The sequence below is a fragment of the Aulostomus chinensis genome, chromosome 4 (assembly GCF_037954235.1).
Source record: "Aulostomus chinensis isolate RoL2024-O1b breed Wild chromosome 4, RoL_Achi_v1.0, whole genome shotgun sequence".
Classification (NCBI taxonomy): domain Eukaryota; kingdom Metazoa; phylum Chordata; class Actinopteri; order Syngnathiformes; family Aulostomidae; genus Aulostomus; species Aulostomus chinensis.
The window spans coordinates 5,150,378-5,168,856 of record NC_141323.1 but is presented as its reverse complement, the minus strand read 5'-3'; the positions used below and the strand labels follow the sequence as shown (position 1 = coordinate 5,168,856).

The 18,479-nt window shown below is 46.3% G+C and overlaps 1 protein-coding gene and 1 long non-coding RNA gene across 3 annotated transcripts in view; both read left to right on the top strand.

The window, feature by feature from the left end:
• Positions 1 to 18,479, top strand: part of slc2a13a (solute carrier family 2 member 13a) — a 61,765-nt gene that overhangs the window by 18,685 nt on the left and 24,601 nt on the right. The window contains exon 4 of the mRNA XM_086201185.1: positions 17,773 to 17,881. Within this exon, the coding sequence (XP_086057311.1) occupies positions 17,773 to 17,881 (109 nt within the window). The remainder of the gene's footprint in view (positions 1 to 17,772; positions 17,882 to 18,479) is intronic.
• On the top strand, positions 11,751 to 16,987 carry LOC147262387 (uncharacterized). Of its 2 annotated transcripts, none has more exons than XR_015112547.1 (3): positions 11,751 to 11,978; positions 13,292 to 13,386; positions 16,257 to 16,987. It is a non-coding gene; the product is annotated as an uncharacterized LOC147262387 (long non-coding RNA). The 2 variants fall into 2 exon arrangements; XR_015112548.1 differs by lacking the exon at positions 11,751 to 11,978 and adding an exon at positions 12,647 to 12,747.

The following is an 18,479-nucleotide window of genomic DNA, read 5'->3' as shown; positions in this document are numbered from 1 at the left end:
AACTAATCAACCTTGACAATAGAGAACACCTTGTCTCAGGGAGGAGTGGAGCTCAAAGATCCCCTGGGTGTGTGAGGCCTGCAGTGAAGAGAAGCTCGATCTTACACTCTCACACTATACACACTGATGTTTCAAACACACACATGCACACACACACACCCAGTAGCAGAGGAGGGTGTGTGTCCAGCGGCTCTCTGATGTCATCATCAGTTCCTAGGCCGCAGTTCCTAGCAGGGAGGATCATGTAGCCGGTGGAGAACTCAGGGTGACTTTGTCCCTAAGAGGGAATATTGTTGACTCCCATTTCCACTCCAGCTTTATTCCTCCTTCCAGGACTCAGGTGTCACCCTGATGACTGTAACAACAAAAATCACTGGGATAACAGCAGAAACAGCAGCTGAATACTCACTGTCCAGGAATTCAAGTTGTAGACGCGCCTTTTAAATTTATAAAAACCTACTAAGCAGAGCAGTATGCTCGTCTGATGATTTGTGCTTCGACCCTTTTTCAGCATCTATCCATCTGCAACCTCAAAGTCAAGTAGGTAGCAGTCCCAGCAGGGAAGCCCAGTCATAAACCTCCTCCAAATCCATAAAAACTGGATCAGCATACCCCCAGGCCCCCTCTAGGGTCCCCCCTCCTGTCAATCCCAGGTTCCACTACCTGAGAAAGCTTCCATTCCAGCACCTGAGCGCAAGCACTCGCCCTCTGGTTTCACTTTTGAAGAATTTTCCACGTGAACAACTGTTCAAGGCACGTTAGTGAAGTTAGGGGAGCACGGATGAAAAACTCCACGAGATCCTCTGCAGTCCTGAACCAGGACTGAGAGGGCTCATCTGCATCAGGTAAGCTGGCCTCTAACGTCCAGACTTTTTTAAAACAGAGAGCTCGTTGTCGGACATTAATCCAGGGAGGGCTGTAAAACCATGTGACCTTTTGTAAGATTTCTTTACCTCTGTTGAGCAGGAAGACGGTGCTGCTCCTCTTTACTCTGTTGAGTATAAACAGGTTGGCTGAGGTCTGGGCCGAAGACTCTCTTAGCGTGCGACCATCGTTTCATGCCTCTGCCGCTGGTACGTGTTTCCATTTACATGCTCTTTTTAGGGCTGACATACAACCTGGAGAGCAGCTGTCTCCTAGCAACCAGACAGATTGGTAGACAGATAGATAGACAATAAGGACAGGAAGAAAACTCAGAACTATGTTTTGATACACAGGTTGTTGTGTTTGGCTGTGTGACGGTCAGGTGACATCAGATGTGCTCTGGTTGGACCTGGAACAGGAAGTCCTGGTAGATGAGGCTGATTGGACGTGACTCAGATGGAAAAGACGCAGAAAATCTGAGGAAACGTTAGCCCCCCTAGCTCGTCGCAGGCTGAGGCTGCTCTGGAGAGCGAGGCCTCATTATATTTGGATTTCACACGAAGGAGCAGACTGTGCTCGAATATCACTTCCTGTAGCCACCAGGTGGCGCTATGACTTATTTTCAAAGTGTAGACGTCTTCAGACTAATCTGCCACAAAACCAGATGTGGTTTTCCTTGACCCATAATACAACCCTCCCAGATGGAGGGAAGACGGAAAAAACAGGTTCGCCACCAAAGGCACCGCCTCCTTGCTGGGGCTGAAAAACATTTTAAAAGTTCTTCCATTCTTTTTCAAGCTGGGCTCTATTTTTATCTCGTGCAATTTTCCTTCATGCTAGTGCTCAGTTTTCGGATAATTTGCTTCCTGCCAATTATTTCCTACACTTTGAGATCACCGTGAAATATGAGTTGAAGAGGAGCGTCCCATGACTTGGCTCCATCTTGGTTTTTTGAGGCTTCATTATGTCTGCTGGACTGCAGCAGAGGAGGAACATGGTTCAGTCCTCCACCCTCATAATTAACCTTTTCCTCAGAGAGATGGAGGAGCCCTGACGGAGCTCTGACGAGGGACGCTCATTAGCCCTGCTAACCGGCGGCCTCCACTGATGGTGTGAACCAACATAGGTGTGTGTGTGTGTGTGTGTGTGTGTGTTTGTGTGTGTGTGCGTGTGTCTTCACCAGGAAAAAAAAACACACCATGCCCCTGTGCTGACATGTAGGTTACCATAGAAACAACACTTTCATGTCCCCTTTTTTACTCTAACGTCAGACATGACAATGATTAAAGTCTGTGCGTGTTTCAGTTACACACACACACACACACACAGCAACAAATATGCGCACACACACACACACATACACACACACACACTTAACACATCAGGCAGGTGCAAAGGAGCCTCTGGTCACGAAGCTGATAATGATGAATGGATTATTATAGAACTGAGAACAGTAGACACACACACACACACACACACTGTCATCACCTCATCATCATCAACTGCTGTCTGAGCGTGTGTGTGTGTGTGTGTGTGTGTGTGTGTGTGTATATATTTATACACACATACATATATATATATATATATATAATGTGTGTGTGTGTGTGTGTGTAGATGCAGTACGTGCTGGATGGAATCCTTCATCACGGAACGTTTCCTAGTTGTTGCTGTCAGGAAGGCTCATGTACTCCCTGTTGATATTAGAGGAGTAGCAGCACACTTGTTTGTGGTGAAACTTGTAGGTGCGGTTCCTCCCGGGGGCACCTAGAGAGAGATGGATGTGGTTCAAGATCCTGTGGCATCGTTGGAAACATTACTGAGCACAAAGCGAACACGTGGTCGCGACACGCGCCGTCACATCAGCCAGGATGGAAGAAACTCCCCGTGACACCGAAGCAGACGCGTGCCAACACTTTAGTCTGGGCCAAAGCGCCTCGGAGTATTTGATATGATTTACTTGTACTGCTCTATTGTTTACCCTGCAGCCACCCAACACTGACCCAGCCTGTTTGTTTGTTGTGTAATTAGAGACAGAGGATCAGTGCAGCAGCTGAAGCTAATGTACGATAGCCGACATCAACCAGACACGCCTGAGTTTGTACCCAAGCAAAACCAATGCAAGCACAGTGAATGATGAAGGCAGTTGTTTTTTTTTTAATGTCTTCATCATTACTGACAGATGAAGAGCAAAGAAAACTGGGCCGACATAAATCGCAGCCATCAGTGACTGTTGACTGACAAGTTTAAAAAAGGGCCGATATCTGCTGATAGGACCGTGGTGGACAGACCCGCCCCCAAATCCAGCCGTCGGTTTGGTTGAAGCGTAGCTGATGTGACAGGACAGACACACGCACAAACACTACTTCCTTCAGGTCATTAAAAAAACCACACAAGTTAAGCTTCCCTCTGAACCATGTTTTGTTTCTGTATTTTTAATGAACTACTTTCACCGCATTTATCGAAATGTTCTCTCACCTGCAGATCAAGGTGCAGTTTTTGTGAGAGTCTCAAAAGTCTGACACTTAGAAGAATGAAGTGAAGATGAACAATTCCTCAAGTATCGCAAATCTGATCGCAAACGAAAAACACTGCAGCGAGATATTTAGTTTGTGCGGCTCTGAACGGAACCATGCCGTATAGACAGAAGCACTGACAGACTGTAGTGGAAGTGTGCTATTTCCAGTGAGGTAGTTGACTTCATGTGGGTTTACTAGGATTCTCTGATACTACACAACAGTACTTTAGCTTTGCAGCTAATGTCCTTCTTCAGAAGGACCTTAATTAGAGGAAGCTTTAAACCAGACAGAGTTAAATGGATTGATTCGTTGTAATTTTGCTACGAAAAAAACAGATGTACAAGTGCTTTGTTGTTGATGACCTGTCCACTATTCACCAGTCAATGAGCTCTTTGTCTTTCCTCCCTGAGAGAGAGGTGGGGGGGGGAGGAGGAGGAGGTCAAACACAAAGAGAGTCTGAAGTGGAAGATGAAGGTGTTTGGGCAGCAATTATGAGGGAGCAGTAATAGCGTAGCCAGCATGGGAATCTTCGTTGTCCTCGGTATTGAACACATCGATTCATTTGGAACGCTCCTTCATAACAATTCATCTTGCAAGAAAAAAACGAGCTGACGCAGATGTGAGGGAACAAACACAGAGAGCACGTCTGGACGGTGAGCGATGAGGGCAGCGTGCAGCAGTCGATCAGCAGGAGAACACGGCTGCGGGTTTAGAACGCCGTCCAGGTTCTCTCGGATTGATAGACGTGCTCAGGTTCAGGGTGGGATATTGCTGGAAGACCAAGGTTGTCATTCAGTTGATGCTTTTTCATGAAACACCAGCAGGTTAAACTGAACCGTCCTCCAGGAAGCAGTGACTGAAGAGTTCTGAAACTGAAGCCTCGTAGAAATCAGCTGACCCACTGCCGGCGTCTTCGCGTGTGTTCTCAAACTTTGTCTCCGTCAACGGTGAAGAGCGTAGACAGCTGGAAGACATTCCTCCAGAGCTCTCGCCGTTTCTTCTTCTACACCCGTCACAGCTGGGCGTGAGGTTGCCTGCGCCGCCATCTCCTGGCAGCGTGGCCTCTTTTATTCGCCTCAAACCAGTTGATAAAAACACACCTGATACACATGTTTGGTGACGTTAATGACATCCTGACGAGTCGGAGGCACGAGGAGAGCACGAACACACTCTTGTTCCACCAGAATCTGATACATAAACATTTATGGCGTCGCTTCATTCTAGCCAGCAGACGTGGGCGTTCTCTGTCAGTCACAACTCTGTTTGCATATAAAAAAAAACCCTTAATCGACGACTGCAGTGGAACCTTGATCGATGCTTCATTTGAGGCAGTAGGAGGACGACAGAGATCTAGAAAATCCCGCAAAAAACGGTAATGAAACCGAATCTACTGCAATATTTAAATACCCCAAATACACAGAAGTATTACTGCACTCATGCTTGTCTTTGAACGTCTGAGTTCAGGTGTTCAAGCAGCACAAAACAAGATGCTGTAGTCATGTCTGAATTATTCATATCATCATTCCAAATGAACGCACACACACACACACACACACCTACCTGATTATGGGAGCATCACCCTCCATCGCAGTTTTAATTCTCCCACTGATCATAAATAATTCAGGATATTTGAACATTTTATGAAACTCCACTGCTGCTCTGTATCTGTTTCACTCCATAATCAAACCAGGAGCTCACACTGAGGGCAACGAGCTTAAAAATGAGGTGTGACAGACATTTTATTGGTCAAAATTAAACATCTGCTCATGTTTAGGGGGGTAGAGCATATCTGGGTCGTACTACCAAGTCCTGATTCACGTTAAATCGATCTGTGCTGAAATCTGGTCCGTGACATCGCATCTGGACGACAGAGAACGCGTGTTGGAGAGCGAGGGAGGGATGTTGTCCTGCTTTCATTTTTGGATGCATTTTCAGGTGTGAGAGTCTCGTGTTCACCTGTAGCGCTCTGCCAAAACACTCAACCGTCCAGCAGCCAACACAACTGACCTGAGGAGACTGAACATGCTGCATAAGTCAAGAGTGAACCGATTTAAACCTGGAATCCAAATCCTGACATGAGCTTTGCATCAGTAAATTAGGAAGTTTGGACTGATTTTTTTTTCCTTCTAATTTTACAAAGGAAATTTATAATTTTATTATTAATACAGCGCCAGTAGCGGCAAAAGTGAACAAAGCGGATCCCAGCTGGGTTATTCATTCGTCCATGTCCAGTTAGCCGCAGCAAGCTAACAAACTAGCATCACTGTTGACTGACGTCAGCTGGTTCAGTCTAAACATGATCGAGCCGCATTTTCTCTTTTAACCTGCTGTCTCATACGAATGCTATCAGCTCTGGCGATACCATCTCTCGTGGTGCCTCGTGTGCTTGAGCTTTCCTGGTTGGGCTTCCTGATAAACACGAAGGTAATGCGAGCAAACGATGGAGCAGCGGTGACCGTGGGGTGCAGGGTAATGACAAGTCCCTACCGGGGAATTATGATGGAGGCTGCATTAGCAGAGGATGCAGAAGAGGGTGAGATGCTCCCACTGAAAGCAGAGATGTGTCTTTGGCTCTGTAATTGGTTTCAAGAGAAGACTGAAAATGAATTAAAGGTGCCGCGTAGCGATGGAACGGGGGGCGGCCATTTTGAGGATCAAAAAGAAAATGATAGGAAGAGAAGGAAAACAAAAGAGGAACAGAGGAGGGTCCATTAGCCTGGTGGAGGCTCCAGGAATGAAAGACTGACGTTAAGAATGCTGACTAAAAGAGCTTACATGCAGACGGAGTTCAAAACATTCCTGAGAATTCTTAATTGAAATTTTACACCCTACCCCCACCAAGACATTTGTGAGAGGCCGCTCACGCTGCTGTCAATGCTGACTCATTGTTACGTGCTTTTGGCTAAAGTCGGGATTCATTTGTTTGACAACAGTCGGAAGATGCAGAGTCTGTTGAGCTAAAATGTGAGGTTGGTGGATTTAAAGCTCCAAGCATGAGATCCAATTCAGTTACATTATTCAGATTCCCATTATGCCATGGACATTCTTTTGCCTCCATAATTCAGATTCAAATTATGTGATTAAATTGAGTTCCGTATAATAGAAATGAGCTGATTCAGATTTGGGTTTTTGAAATGCAAATGTGATCATCTCAGACTTGTTGTATCCATGTGAAGTCAAAGCTCCGATGTGAACCTTCCTCCTCTCCTTTGGGGGACGTTTGCCGTCGTGCTGCAGTGTATTTTTAGTGTTCAACAGTTTTTCATGAATAAATGTCACTCGACAAAGGGAGATATTCAGTGGCACCGCTGGATCCTCTCAGTTGGTTGATTAATAATTTCTTTAATGTTTGATACTACAGCAATGCACCTGTGACTCACTCAGAAAAACCTCCTTGAATAGGAAGCGTTCCTTTTCATGGGCCGTGTTCTGTACGCAGAGGCTCTTAGGAACCCTGAGTGAAATTAACGAGCAACAATAATGGTTGTGACTCAAATGTTCCATGCCTATCTGGGCTTTTATTAGGTCAGTGAATTATCTTTAGCAGAGCATTGTTTTGTCCAAACAGGCTTGAACGGACACACAGGAACAGGGCATTCAGGTGACGCGGGCTTTCTTCTTGCCCCGAGCCTCTGGTGTGCCCCTGTGGTTGTGTGCGGGAGACCCCGCTCCCTCGCAGGTGTGCAGCAGTGAAGCCATGAATCTCAATACCTCATTAGATTGATGACCAGCCGACTTCAAAACGGCTCCAGAGATTTTATCGCAGGCCACAATGCAAAGATGGGATTGGATTGATGTGTGTGTGTGTGTGTGTGTGTGTGTGTGTGTGTGTGTGTGTGTGTGTGTGAGTGAAAGAGACAGAGAGCGAGAGAGAGGAGCATCACTTCATCATTTTAGTTGACAACACCGCGCTGAAACTGCATTTTGCATGAATGTCTTAATTTTCAAGGGGAACACTTTTTTGTATTCCAAGTACTTTGAAAAAAGTACTGTACAAACTTTAGTTTTTCTGTATTCTTCTTGTATTTTCTTTATCAGCTAATAGTTCAATGCTCACGTTAGGTCGTGTCCACACTTCAACCAAACGTGACTAGTCCCACTGGTTTTGCATGAAAGTGAAAATGACTTTAGCCTTGATTTTAGTCTTGCAGACAGGAAGCAATGCCTGGTGGTTGTTGCTTCTGAAACACAGAACCATGAAGGAGTGAGGCCCAGGCTATCACCAGTGGATATGGTCCAAGTCCCACTGGGTCCTTGTGGTACCACAAACACACCCCATTCAGGAGAGGAAACAATAAGCCTTCCACACTAAGCCAATGTGTCATGCGTAACGGCACATCGCAGAGTCCCGAGTGACACCGCACAGATTAATTTCCAACGTTCATCACAAGGGGATGGAGGCTGCTGCTGCGAAAGGAAGGAAACAGAAATAAAAGCTGTGCAATCCAACAGTTTATCAAACACGAGAGGCAAAGAGGAGAGCGCACAAAGGAATCACCTGATATCAGTCAGACACTCGGTGCCGAGTGATCAGAGGCTTTGTCTGCATTTGTGTAGAACCGTGGATCAGGTGGAATGACTTCGGATGGCCTCCAGGGACCCGTGCTGGAGGAGAAACAGCCTCCAGGGTGACAGGTGCTGTGCAGACGAAGGAAGGCTAGGGGACCGATTCTTTTGTTGCACAAACACATTCTGGGCACCAGGTGTGTGTGTGTGTGTGTGTGTGTGTGTGTGTGTGTGTGTGTGTGTGTGTGTGTGTGTGTACTGTATCATAAAGGACATAAGATGTGGCTTCCTCTTCCTCAGACCTGTGAAGGAGCGTCTGATGCTCTTCTGTGTAAAAGGTGGATCAGGATGACCAACCATTTACTGACGTCACAGCCACAAATGAGCTGCTTTGCCACAAACTGGTGAGACTGAATTCCAGTGAGATGCAAGGGAGTGTGACACCTTCCAGGAAGTGTTCCGTCGAAGGGTGAGAGCGTCAGCGGGTGCATGCGGGCCTGAAAGAGACATTTGGGACAGGATGAAATAGCAACCGGGTCGATTTAAGCAGCTGAAGCACTTGAGGCGGGTCCAGGCTCTTCTCCTCACACCAGAGCTGGAACGATCCTCCGGGGACAACCAAAGCCACTCCAACAGACACCGGTTTATAATCCGGTGTATCATACAGAGGCCGGGAGGTCGCGAGGGGAGCGGCGGTCTGGTCCTGGTTGGCTGCATGGTTGAACAGGCTGGTTTGTAAGAGGTGGAAGAGGGGAGGTCGGTGTGCATCAACTCCTCCGCAGTGGTTGAGACTGTACAAGGAGATGGAGACCAGCGGAAAACCACCGGGACTTTAATAGCTTCTAATGAAGGTACCAGGTCTGATAGAGTTTTTTAAGGGAAGTTGTCTCGGTACATCGTGAACCATCGGCTCGCTGCTGTGTCCCTCACTCGCTCAGTGTTACTAAACCCACTCCCTTTGTCCCAAGGCTGCTCTGATAAGACGTTGCGAGTGACTCATGCAAAGAGTAAACAGTTTGACAAGATGAAATGAGCCCATTTTCCACTTAACTCCTCATGAACAAATACTTCCCTTGGCTGTGTCTCAGGAGAACAATCAATAATCAGGTGGACGTTTTATCTTCTATATGGTGACATTTGTCTTTTCTATCTGAACGATATGAGCTGGGAACAGTAGGAAGCTGCAGCAGCAGGATGAAAGCTTCTTTTCCCCAGAACTCTGCCTTCCGCTGCTTTCCCTCCGATCAACCCTCTCTCCTCCTCCTCCTCCTCTCCTTTCTTATTTTGTCTCACACTCTTCCACCGATCGCTCTTTCCTGAGAGGTCACGTTTGATTTCTCAGCTTTGGTCCACAGACTGACACGAGAGTGACTTGGACCTGAGATCATGTCGTCATTTTAGGTCTTGATTGTTGATTTGTATTTCAATCATTTAATGAGCAGCAGGGCGACGGCAAGTCGCCTCACATAAAAGCTGAAGGTTTCTGTTTGAGAGATGGAGAGATGAAGGCTTTAGTTGACCTTGGGTGGGTTTTTTTGTTTAAGTTTGGCTGAAAACCCTCAGATTTTAGGAGTTACTTCTAAAAATGCTGTCAGGTTTTTGAGTTGTTGGTGGTTGTTGTTGTTGTTGTTGTTGTTGTTGTTGGGTCCGTGCTGGTTAAGACGTGCATTTTAGAAGGCAAAAAACCCAGAAAAATACCCCTGAAATCGTTGTGTTGAAGTCAGAAAATATCAATAAAGCAAAAGTTCCCAAGTGGAACACATCAAAAACATTAAAGGTATATTTGTAAAAGCTAGAATATGAGTGTGTGTGTGTGTGTGTGGGGGGGGGGGTTAGCATGTTAACGCTAACTTGAACTTTCACCTCCTTCATTACAGTCATGTGATTAAAACTGAGCCACATCGCACAGTCCTTCAGATCCATCATCACGTTCATCTTCAGTTGTGTTTTTTTTGGCAGGTGAACGGCAACTTAATTAAATTTCTGCGGTGCTTTTCACACAAGCAGGGATGAGAACAATAAATGTGATTTAGGAGGATAAAATCTACCAAAACAAAAGAGCGACAGGTTGAAAACAGATGGAAAAGTCAACTGAATAAACACAAACACATTGACACAAATGCATTTTCATTAATGCGATGACGCAGTTTGGTTTTCAGTAAAACTGTCAAGCAGGTGTTGAGGGACGAACTGTTCTTTTTTTATGGTAAACCATCAAAAAGTGCTCCACCCACCCTGTGAATGAGCAACCTGCCGTTCCAGCCGTGTCGCTAGCATGGCTAAAAGGCACCTCTGTGTTTGTCTGGGTACAAAACTCATCATTCCACTCAGATGTTCCCCTCTTGATTCACGCTTGTGCAAGGGAATCAGAAATCGTATGGATTTTTACGCTCAAGTTGCTGTTAACGTCTTCAAGCCCCGGTCGGAGGTTTTAGTTGAGTCACGGCGCTGCAGAATAAGCCAGGAGGAAAAGCAACAGTGACAAATAGAGAACAAAAGAGCCTCTTTTCTCCCAGTTCTTCGCTCCTCTGTTCCCCTTTAGGTTTTAAGCAGCTTATTAATAATTGAATGAGGGGAGTTGAGAGTGGCAGGTCTATCACGGGCCCCCCTCTCGGGCCCTACGTGGGGGTGTAGATATTGAATCAAGCTCTCTCACACCCTCCAACTACAGATTCTTAGGGATTTAAAAATGTGATAATGAATTTCTGGCTCCGACTGCAGAAGAGAACGCCCCCCCCCCCCCCCCCCCACACACACACACACACACACATGCACACACACAAGACTAAAGAGAGAACTTCTCCTATGCAGTGTTTAGATTTTTTATGAAATTCATAAGGTAGAGAGAGACAGAGAGAAAGGAGTGTGTGTGTGTGTGTGTGTGTGTGTGTGTATGTGTGTGTGTCTAGTGCAGAATAATGCTGTATAATGTGTATACTATATACGGTACGTTTCAGCTTGGCTCCCTCAGGCAAAGATCTCTCTCTGTCTGTCTCTCTGTCTGTCTCTCTCTCTCCCTCTCTGTCTCTCTCTCTGTCTCTCTTTCTGTCCCTTTCAGATGAGCAGAAAAACATGTGCGCTGAGATGTAATTATCACTAGGTGGCACTAGAGAACACACACCTTCTCTGCATTATGTCTCTGTAGGTGATTTGACATCAGTCACATGACGTCTGCTCCCTCGGGCCTGTCCCTCCAGGACTGACCTGACCAGGTGGAGCTCAGTTACAACTGTTTCCTGCCACCTCACCGGGGTGACGCTGCCGCCACAATAACCCTTTGAGAGCACCACTTTGTTGGATGTGGTTGACCCAGTAGGAGGAGATCAGTTACCACTAGGTGGTGCTATGACTAGTTTGCCCCAAAATGTCAAGAGCTCCTTTTTTGTTAGTTTGTTAACGTGACCCCTACCCATTTCTGAAAGATGCCCATCCATCTTTATAATAATATAGATATTTATATGTTTCCAATGAATAAGGAAAAATAAACACAATCACAAAAATTCTGCGTTTACGGAAGACACTCAAGACCCAGAGAACTCCCCTCTGATGACGGCGCACGTGTGTGTTACATTCTCTCAACATCGTCCCCGCCGGTATGTTCTCAGTCTGCCGGCGACTTTGGCAGCGGAATGTGAAAACCTGCACTGTCTGGATCATTCGTGTCTCGTTCGCTCGTGTACTCATTCTTTAAACGGCCAGGAGAAATGACTGAGACAACCTGACAGTGTTGGGGAAACCAGTTGTGACACTTTGAGTGTTCGGCTGTCGAAGCCAAAGCCACGTGGAGCGAAAACCCAGGGAGAAAAGCCCTCAGTGGGGTCCGTTGCTCTACTTTTAAAGAGTAAAGATTCTCCTGTGCTGACATGAGCTGTTGCTTTGGCAACATCGACACAAACCTCTACAGACGCCGTCATTCTGGTTTTGACCAAACGGGCGTGCTGCGCGCACCTGCATCCCCTCGAAGGATTGGCCCAATCGCCTCTGGTCGACCACTTGAAGACTGACGAGACGGAATCGTGTGTGATAAGTTATCAAGGAATGGATGATTGAAAAACTTTGGACTTCGTAGCAGTGGCAGCTGTTGCGCTGCCGGTGAGATTAACCCAAACCACACTGCAACCTCAACATCATAAATTATCGTTATTTTTGCCATACTGTACATTTGGGACAGTCAGGTGTGTGACAGCTGCCCTCCTTGATTCTCTTTCACCTCCCTTGTCTACTCCGAAGCCGCTACGTCTCCTAATTCCACTTTCTGGAGAACGTAGCAGCGCTGACGTTGAAAAGCACTGATGAAGTCATTTATCCACAAGGCTGCCAACGCAGTATACATTAGTACAAGAACAGAAGAGTGTTTGTGATGTGTACATCAATCTGCGAGCAGCTCCGTTCATTTATCCAACTACCCATCCAGCTCCTGGCAACCGCAGGCCCCTCGGTACCCTTCAATAAACACAGCTGCTCCCCTGCATCTGTAGACGGGAGTCTTGGAGGACAGGATTTTGATCAGCGCCACTTAAAAAGCTGTTTGTCCTTAATGCTACAGGTCCAGAGCGCCTCTCACTTAGGCAGAAAAAGCAATTGGCAGCCCGCTAAATCGATGCTACATTATTGATATTTTGAAGCCCTCGTCTGCAGCGTCTGCGCTGTCGAGTCGGTTGGATCACAACATTTAATCAGTTTGGAAATACAGACGGTTGATTGACAGATCTCTGCCGGCCTTGTCACATCATTTTATTTGTGTGAATTATTCTGTTTACGAGAAACTGAAACCAGACACATGCAAGTTGTCTCTGCTTGCTGAACCCATTGAATTTGAGGAGTTGTAACTGCTACTGAGTCAGCGATGGAGTGGCCTCTGGTTTGTTGAGACTTATCTCTTGACTTATTTGGAACATTTTCCGTGTCAGAAGTTCCCGACACCTTATTTGAATGTTTTTCAGCCTCACTTGTATTCAATTCTCTCACCAGTATGATGTGACAACAGCCTGGACAGGATGTGTTTGCTTAGGTTAAGTTATCTTAGTTTTGCTGCTCTTAGCTCAGTTTAGCTTAGCTTAGCCTCACAATAGAAGGCAGGAAAGGGGTGGGGGGGGAACCTAATTGTGTCTGAAACACCAGAAAATCACCCAATACCACCTCTGAAGGTTTTTAACTACCACATTTTTTTATCCAACCACCAACATGAGGGTAATTTTGTGAGGAGGCCCCCGGCGAGCCTTCATCCTGTTGTTTCTAGCATTTACCTCATTGATCTAGCAAGCTGGGCTAAGCTAAATCCAGCTGTCGCTTGACGATGAACATTGGGCCTCGATCATAAACTGTTCTGACATTTACTCTTTCACACTTCAGGGTTTATTCTTTCGCACTTGAGGGTGTATTTAACCCTGAATTTTATCTTGCAGACAGGAGCAAAGCCTTGTTTCATTCATCCATCCATTTTCTTCCGCTTATTCCTGTTAAGGATCACGGGGCTGGAGCCTATCCCAGCAACCTTCAGGTGAGAGGTGGGGTTCACCCTGGACAGGTCACCAGTCCATGGCATGGCCAACACATAGAGACAGACAACCATTGGCTCTCCCCTACGGTCAATTTAGAGTCTGGATTAACCTGGTCCCCTCTTGATGTCTTTGGACTGTGGAGGAAGCTGGAGTACCAGAGAGAACCCAACAGGCACAGGGAGAACATGCAGGCTCAAACCCAGAACCTTCTTGCTGTGAGGTGACAGTTGTGACCACTGCTCCACCGTGCCGCCTCGCCTTGCTCCATATCAGCAGTATTTTGTAGTTCTTGTCTGGTTTGGTGACTGAGGCCTGATCGCTGCACCTGAACTTGTACTTTGATATGAGGGTATTATTGGATAGAAGTGCTGGAGCTTTAAGCAGATATCAAGCTTGATTGCGTTGTGTCTATTTAGTTATACAAACAGCACTTTTCTCTGTAATTTAGAACAAATTGGCTGCACAGTGGTTCCATAAACACCCATTTCTATTAGTCCGGGCCATTTGTTCCAATCTCGACTGTGTGGAGACATCATGATCCCACTCTGATGAGGAAGCCGGGGGAGAGGCGATAGAGGAAAAGAGAGGGGATGCTTCAGGAAGAAATAATTAGAGAGGAGATGTGAGCTGAGGGAGGAGGGCTATAGATTGCCTGCTAAGGTTTCAGTCTTTGATTGCAGCCCACTTCCATCTACTTCTATCTTTGTAATTCCTCCTGTGCTTCCACCTGCGCCTCTTAGCTTCCGTGGTAGGCCTCCACAGGTGCTTTGACTGGCTGTGGGGGGGGGGGGTGTTATGGGAAGGAGCTCTGGTGTTTCCCAAAAGCAGGTATCCATGGAAAAGAGCTAATTGGAGATTCCTTCAGTAAATATCAAAGAGAGGGAAGAGCGTGCAGGAGCCTGTTCTCATTAAAAACACAGCCGAGGTTACGGGAGGAGAGAGAGGCTGTTAGTGTTTGCTGGACTGAAAACTGATCAGGTGTGAAATCAAAGAGAATCCAAGGAGAAGTGATCCCAGAGCAGACTGACACTGAAACCATGACATTGCCTTTTTTTAAAAAAATATTTAGTTTTCAGCGTTCATACGAAGACGGCAGGTCCTACCGATCGGTGGTGCGTGTTTAGCCGTGCCGGATCGTAGCTGGACAGGTTCAGCGACATGTGGCGTGGGGAGACTTCCTCAGCGGGCTCGTGGTTTTCTGGCCTCGTTTTTCATCGTGGAGCCTCCTTTTCAATATCTCATCTGATTAAATTACAGCTGGGTGGTGTTCAACTGAGGAAATGAGGCTGTGTGTTTTTGTGTTTGTGCATGTATGGATGTCTTTTAACCCTTTGCTAATTGATTTGTGTGCATCTGTGAAAAGATCTCGTGTCTGTGTGATGGATGATCGAGTAAACGTGGCGCTTCTCCGGGCGAAGCCTCTCGATATTTGAGCTCAGTCAGTGAATCCTGATATCCCTGTCGGCTAATCAGATGAACGTCGTCTGCTCTGGTCTCCTCTGGTCTCCTCTGGGATCCTCCAGTAAAACCCCACCATGCTCCCATCAAGGAAATGGCCCTGCCCATAAACGCACCACTTCCTCTTTGCTCTCAGAGGTCAAAGCTCAGCTGCTGCAGCTTCACTTTAAAGTATAACTACAACTGCACGAATAAGTCGTAAACATGTCTTCATACTGGACATTAGCTGGGATTGTTAATAGTTAACTTTGACTTTTCAAATGTGAGTTCTGGGGACGGGGTGAGTTATCGTTGCCCAACTGTAGTCCAGCAGTTTAAACCGAACCGTGGAGTTTTGCTGTCCAACCCTAACTACCTCTGTTGCTTGTAGTTTTGTTGCGTAAGTCTAAAAATGCAGCTTTGTTTTCTGGAGCTAACCATGGAGTATTGCTGGCTGAAATTAACGATGGAATTTACTTGCCTGCTGTTTTGTTGCCGAAACCAAGCTGCGAAATTTGGTTTCAAACCTTTGCGAGGAGTTTCAACCTCTTGTCAACAAGTTTGAATAAAACAGTAAAGCAAAAGCCTCACGCAGGGATCAAAGCGTGACCTCTTAGGTGAAATTCCTGCATTCACCCACAGCAAACTGCTCCTCCAGTTGTGCCGTTAAAATGATGAAAGTTGAGCCTCCCGTAACCTTGTCAAGGTCAGCCAGGTACCGCTGATATTCAGAATGCAGCCGTGTTTTTAACTCTGGAGTAGATGAGAGCCCAGAGGGATACCATGACAGACTCCTACTGACTTCAAAGCATCAGGGAGACATGAAACATATGAAATACTGCATACCTGCTCGGGTCAGCAGCCATAGACCGAGAGTGAAGAGGCCACATTCGGATAAGATATGGAATTGATAAGTTGGCCGAAGGCTGACCTGACACTTGGCTGTGAGGTGTTTGATCGCATCGATTCCAAGATGCTGTTGAGTTCAGTTTTGTGACCTGAGTGCTGATGACGTGATAAATGGGTTTGTAAAACTAAGAAGTCACGATGCCCTTCCCAGCTTCCGAGTAGGTTATGAAAATGACCTCTCATTCCTTTCGAAGGACATCAGACGGCTTCTTGCATGCGCACAGTTAAGAGACGGTTTCAAAGCATCTGAACTGTGAGATTTAAAAGGAAAGTTTGTGTAAAGCCTATTCTGGTTGTCAAACAGTTAAAGGAGATGTTCACTGGCCCCGAGTCCTCCCACACACAGCTGCTCCCAAATAATCAGCCTGTGCGATTTCATATGTGTGGTCTCACGCATCCCGACATGTTTGCATAATCACTGGTGCATCCTGGCGCTGACTTGACTTTTACCTGTGCATTTGTTTGTGTAAAGGTGTTTGTGTGAGCTCCTGGCACCCTGTGTGTCTCCCTCTTTATCCGCCAGCTCCATGCCTGTCCAGTCGCTCTCTCATCCTATTAAGACTTCTTTTCCCCGAGGACTTGCCTGTCTGTGTGTGGATCGCCCTCTGGTTCCGCCGCCGAGCCGAGTGGGAGCATACGAGGCCACGGCCAGCGTCAAATATTTGTTTCCTTTCAACTGAGATGTCCGTCTGAAGAAGAAGAAGAAGCAGCAGCTACTGTGTTACACCGATGGAGATGTCAACAACATCGCAATCTACATCCTGAATAACTGTCCGAACTGACTTTTGGAAGCATGTTACACTGCACATCAGTGTCCAGCCATGCTAGCAGCTCTGCAGGGTTTCAGCTACGTTAGTGAGGCGAGTGTATAGTTTTGTTTTCATAGCAACGCCATGTTTAGATGCAGTGTAATGAGGTGCTGAGTGTTGTTTGGCGTTTTTTTCCTGGTTGCAGACAGGTGAGAAATGTTCAGCCGCCATGCTTGTTCCTTTCTTTACAATCCCGGTAAGGAGGAGGAGGGGGATAATACCACAAAAAACAACGTCACATCCCACGTGCACGACTGTTGAACAAAACCAATGAGCCGATTCATGTTCCAGCCCAGAGGTCCCCTCACCTACATCTCATGAACAGACGGATGTGGGCTTCAGTCTCTATTCAACCTCTTCCCTGCTCCCATATTCTGTACCGTAGCAACCGAAGCGATCCCAGCAAGGTGTGTTCACCTGTTGTTTTCAGCAGCAATAAAGTGTTTTGGACAGTGTTGAGATTCTGTTTGTGGCGTATGGAGCACATGCAGCATCAGTGTTTGTCATCAGTGCCCTCTGACCTCCGTAGCTGACGTGAGGCTCAGCACAGCATCGGGGGATTGGCGTCGTGAGCTGCATGCGGCTCTTTAGCCTCTCCAGCAGCTCTCTGCCACAAAAGAAACAACACGCAGACATGAATAACATTTATCCACGTCATTGTTGCAGGTAGCTGCTGTTTCAGAAGCACGGACAGCGCTCTTCGGTGTGTGCACTGAACTGTGATAACAGCCCGCTGAAACTGAGAGAAGATCGATAAATGGACACGGAGCACGCCTGTGTGCCTTTCGTGGTTTTAAATTGAACAGACAGAAGAAGAAATAACAAGACAGTGAGGAGACGGTCAATCAGAGGGAGGGACAGATGCTTTCGATTTACTGAGGAAAGCTCTCATGATTACGTTTGAATGATTAAAACTGTTTGTGATGAGAGTTTGTGGATTTCTGAATGTGTTTTTTCACTTCTCTGTCCACTGGAACAGCCCCTCACCACACTTCCTGATTCGAGAAAATATCTTTCCACACAGCTATTTTTTATGAATTTTACATCATTACCAATAAAAGAAGGTAGACTCCCAAGCGGATGGAGTGGAAATGGGGCTTTTTGGATGTTGTACGAAATGTCCTTAATGTGTGTATTGCACTTTGAAACGAAGTCTGTCTAATTTTGTTTGCACTGAAGTCTTGCAGAGTTTGAAATTAATTTCTGCTGTGCCTTTGCTTGCCTTTCCAGATGGCCCGGTGATCTGGCGGATGCTGACCTACCCTCCCACACGGCGAGCCCTCTTGGTGGGCTGTGGCCTTCAGATGTTCCAGCAGCTTTCTGGAATCAACACGGTCATGTGAGCATAACCTACTTTGAGATTGGTGCAGCACCAACAGTCCTGGTGCTGGTTCAGTTGAGCCGGTCCATCAGGAAGCTTTGCACGGACCGGCGAGGGGGGAATGAAGCCTCTCAAGCAGAAGAATAATGGAGCAATCAATCAAACTCAAGCATAATTTAGAATCCTAAAATAAATCACACCTTGAGGTTAGTTTGTACTCTTGAAGAGTGCAAGCGTAACAGATTCAATGATGAACTTACACGAGTACAACTATTGCCAACATGTAATATCAAAGATAAAGAATCTCAGCTGTGGGAATTTCACTCTTCGCAGATGATAGAATTATTTATTTATCCAATACGACAAAATCTATCCTGACACCTGTTTGCCTGATCCAGTCTTTTTATACTGACACAACATGATGTTTTTACACTTTACAGATGTTCATGTGCGCATTCTTTACATGCAATAATCACTATCCAGCAGCAGGTTTTTCCTGGTGTATGAGAGACCTTTGAGTCTGTTTGACACATGACACATGTCAAGTCAAGCACAACTCACTCAAACTTAATCATGAACACCAGCACAAGGTGTCGTGCAAGTACATGCAACGGGA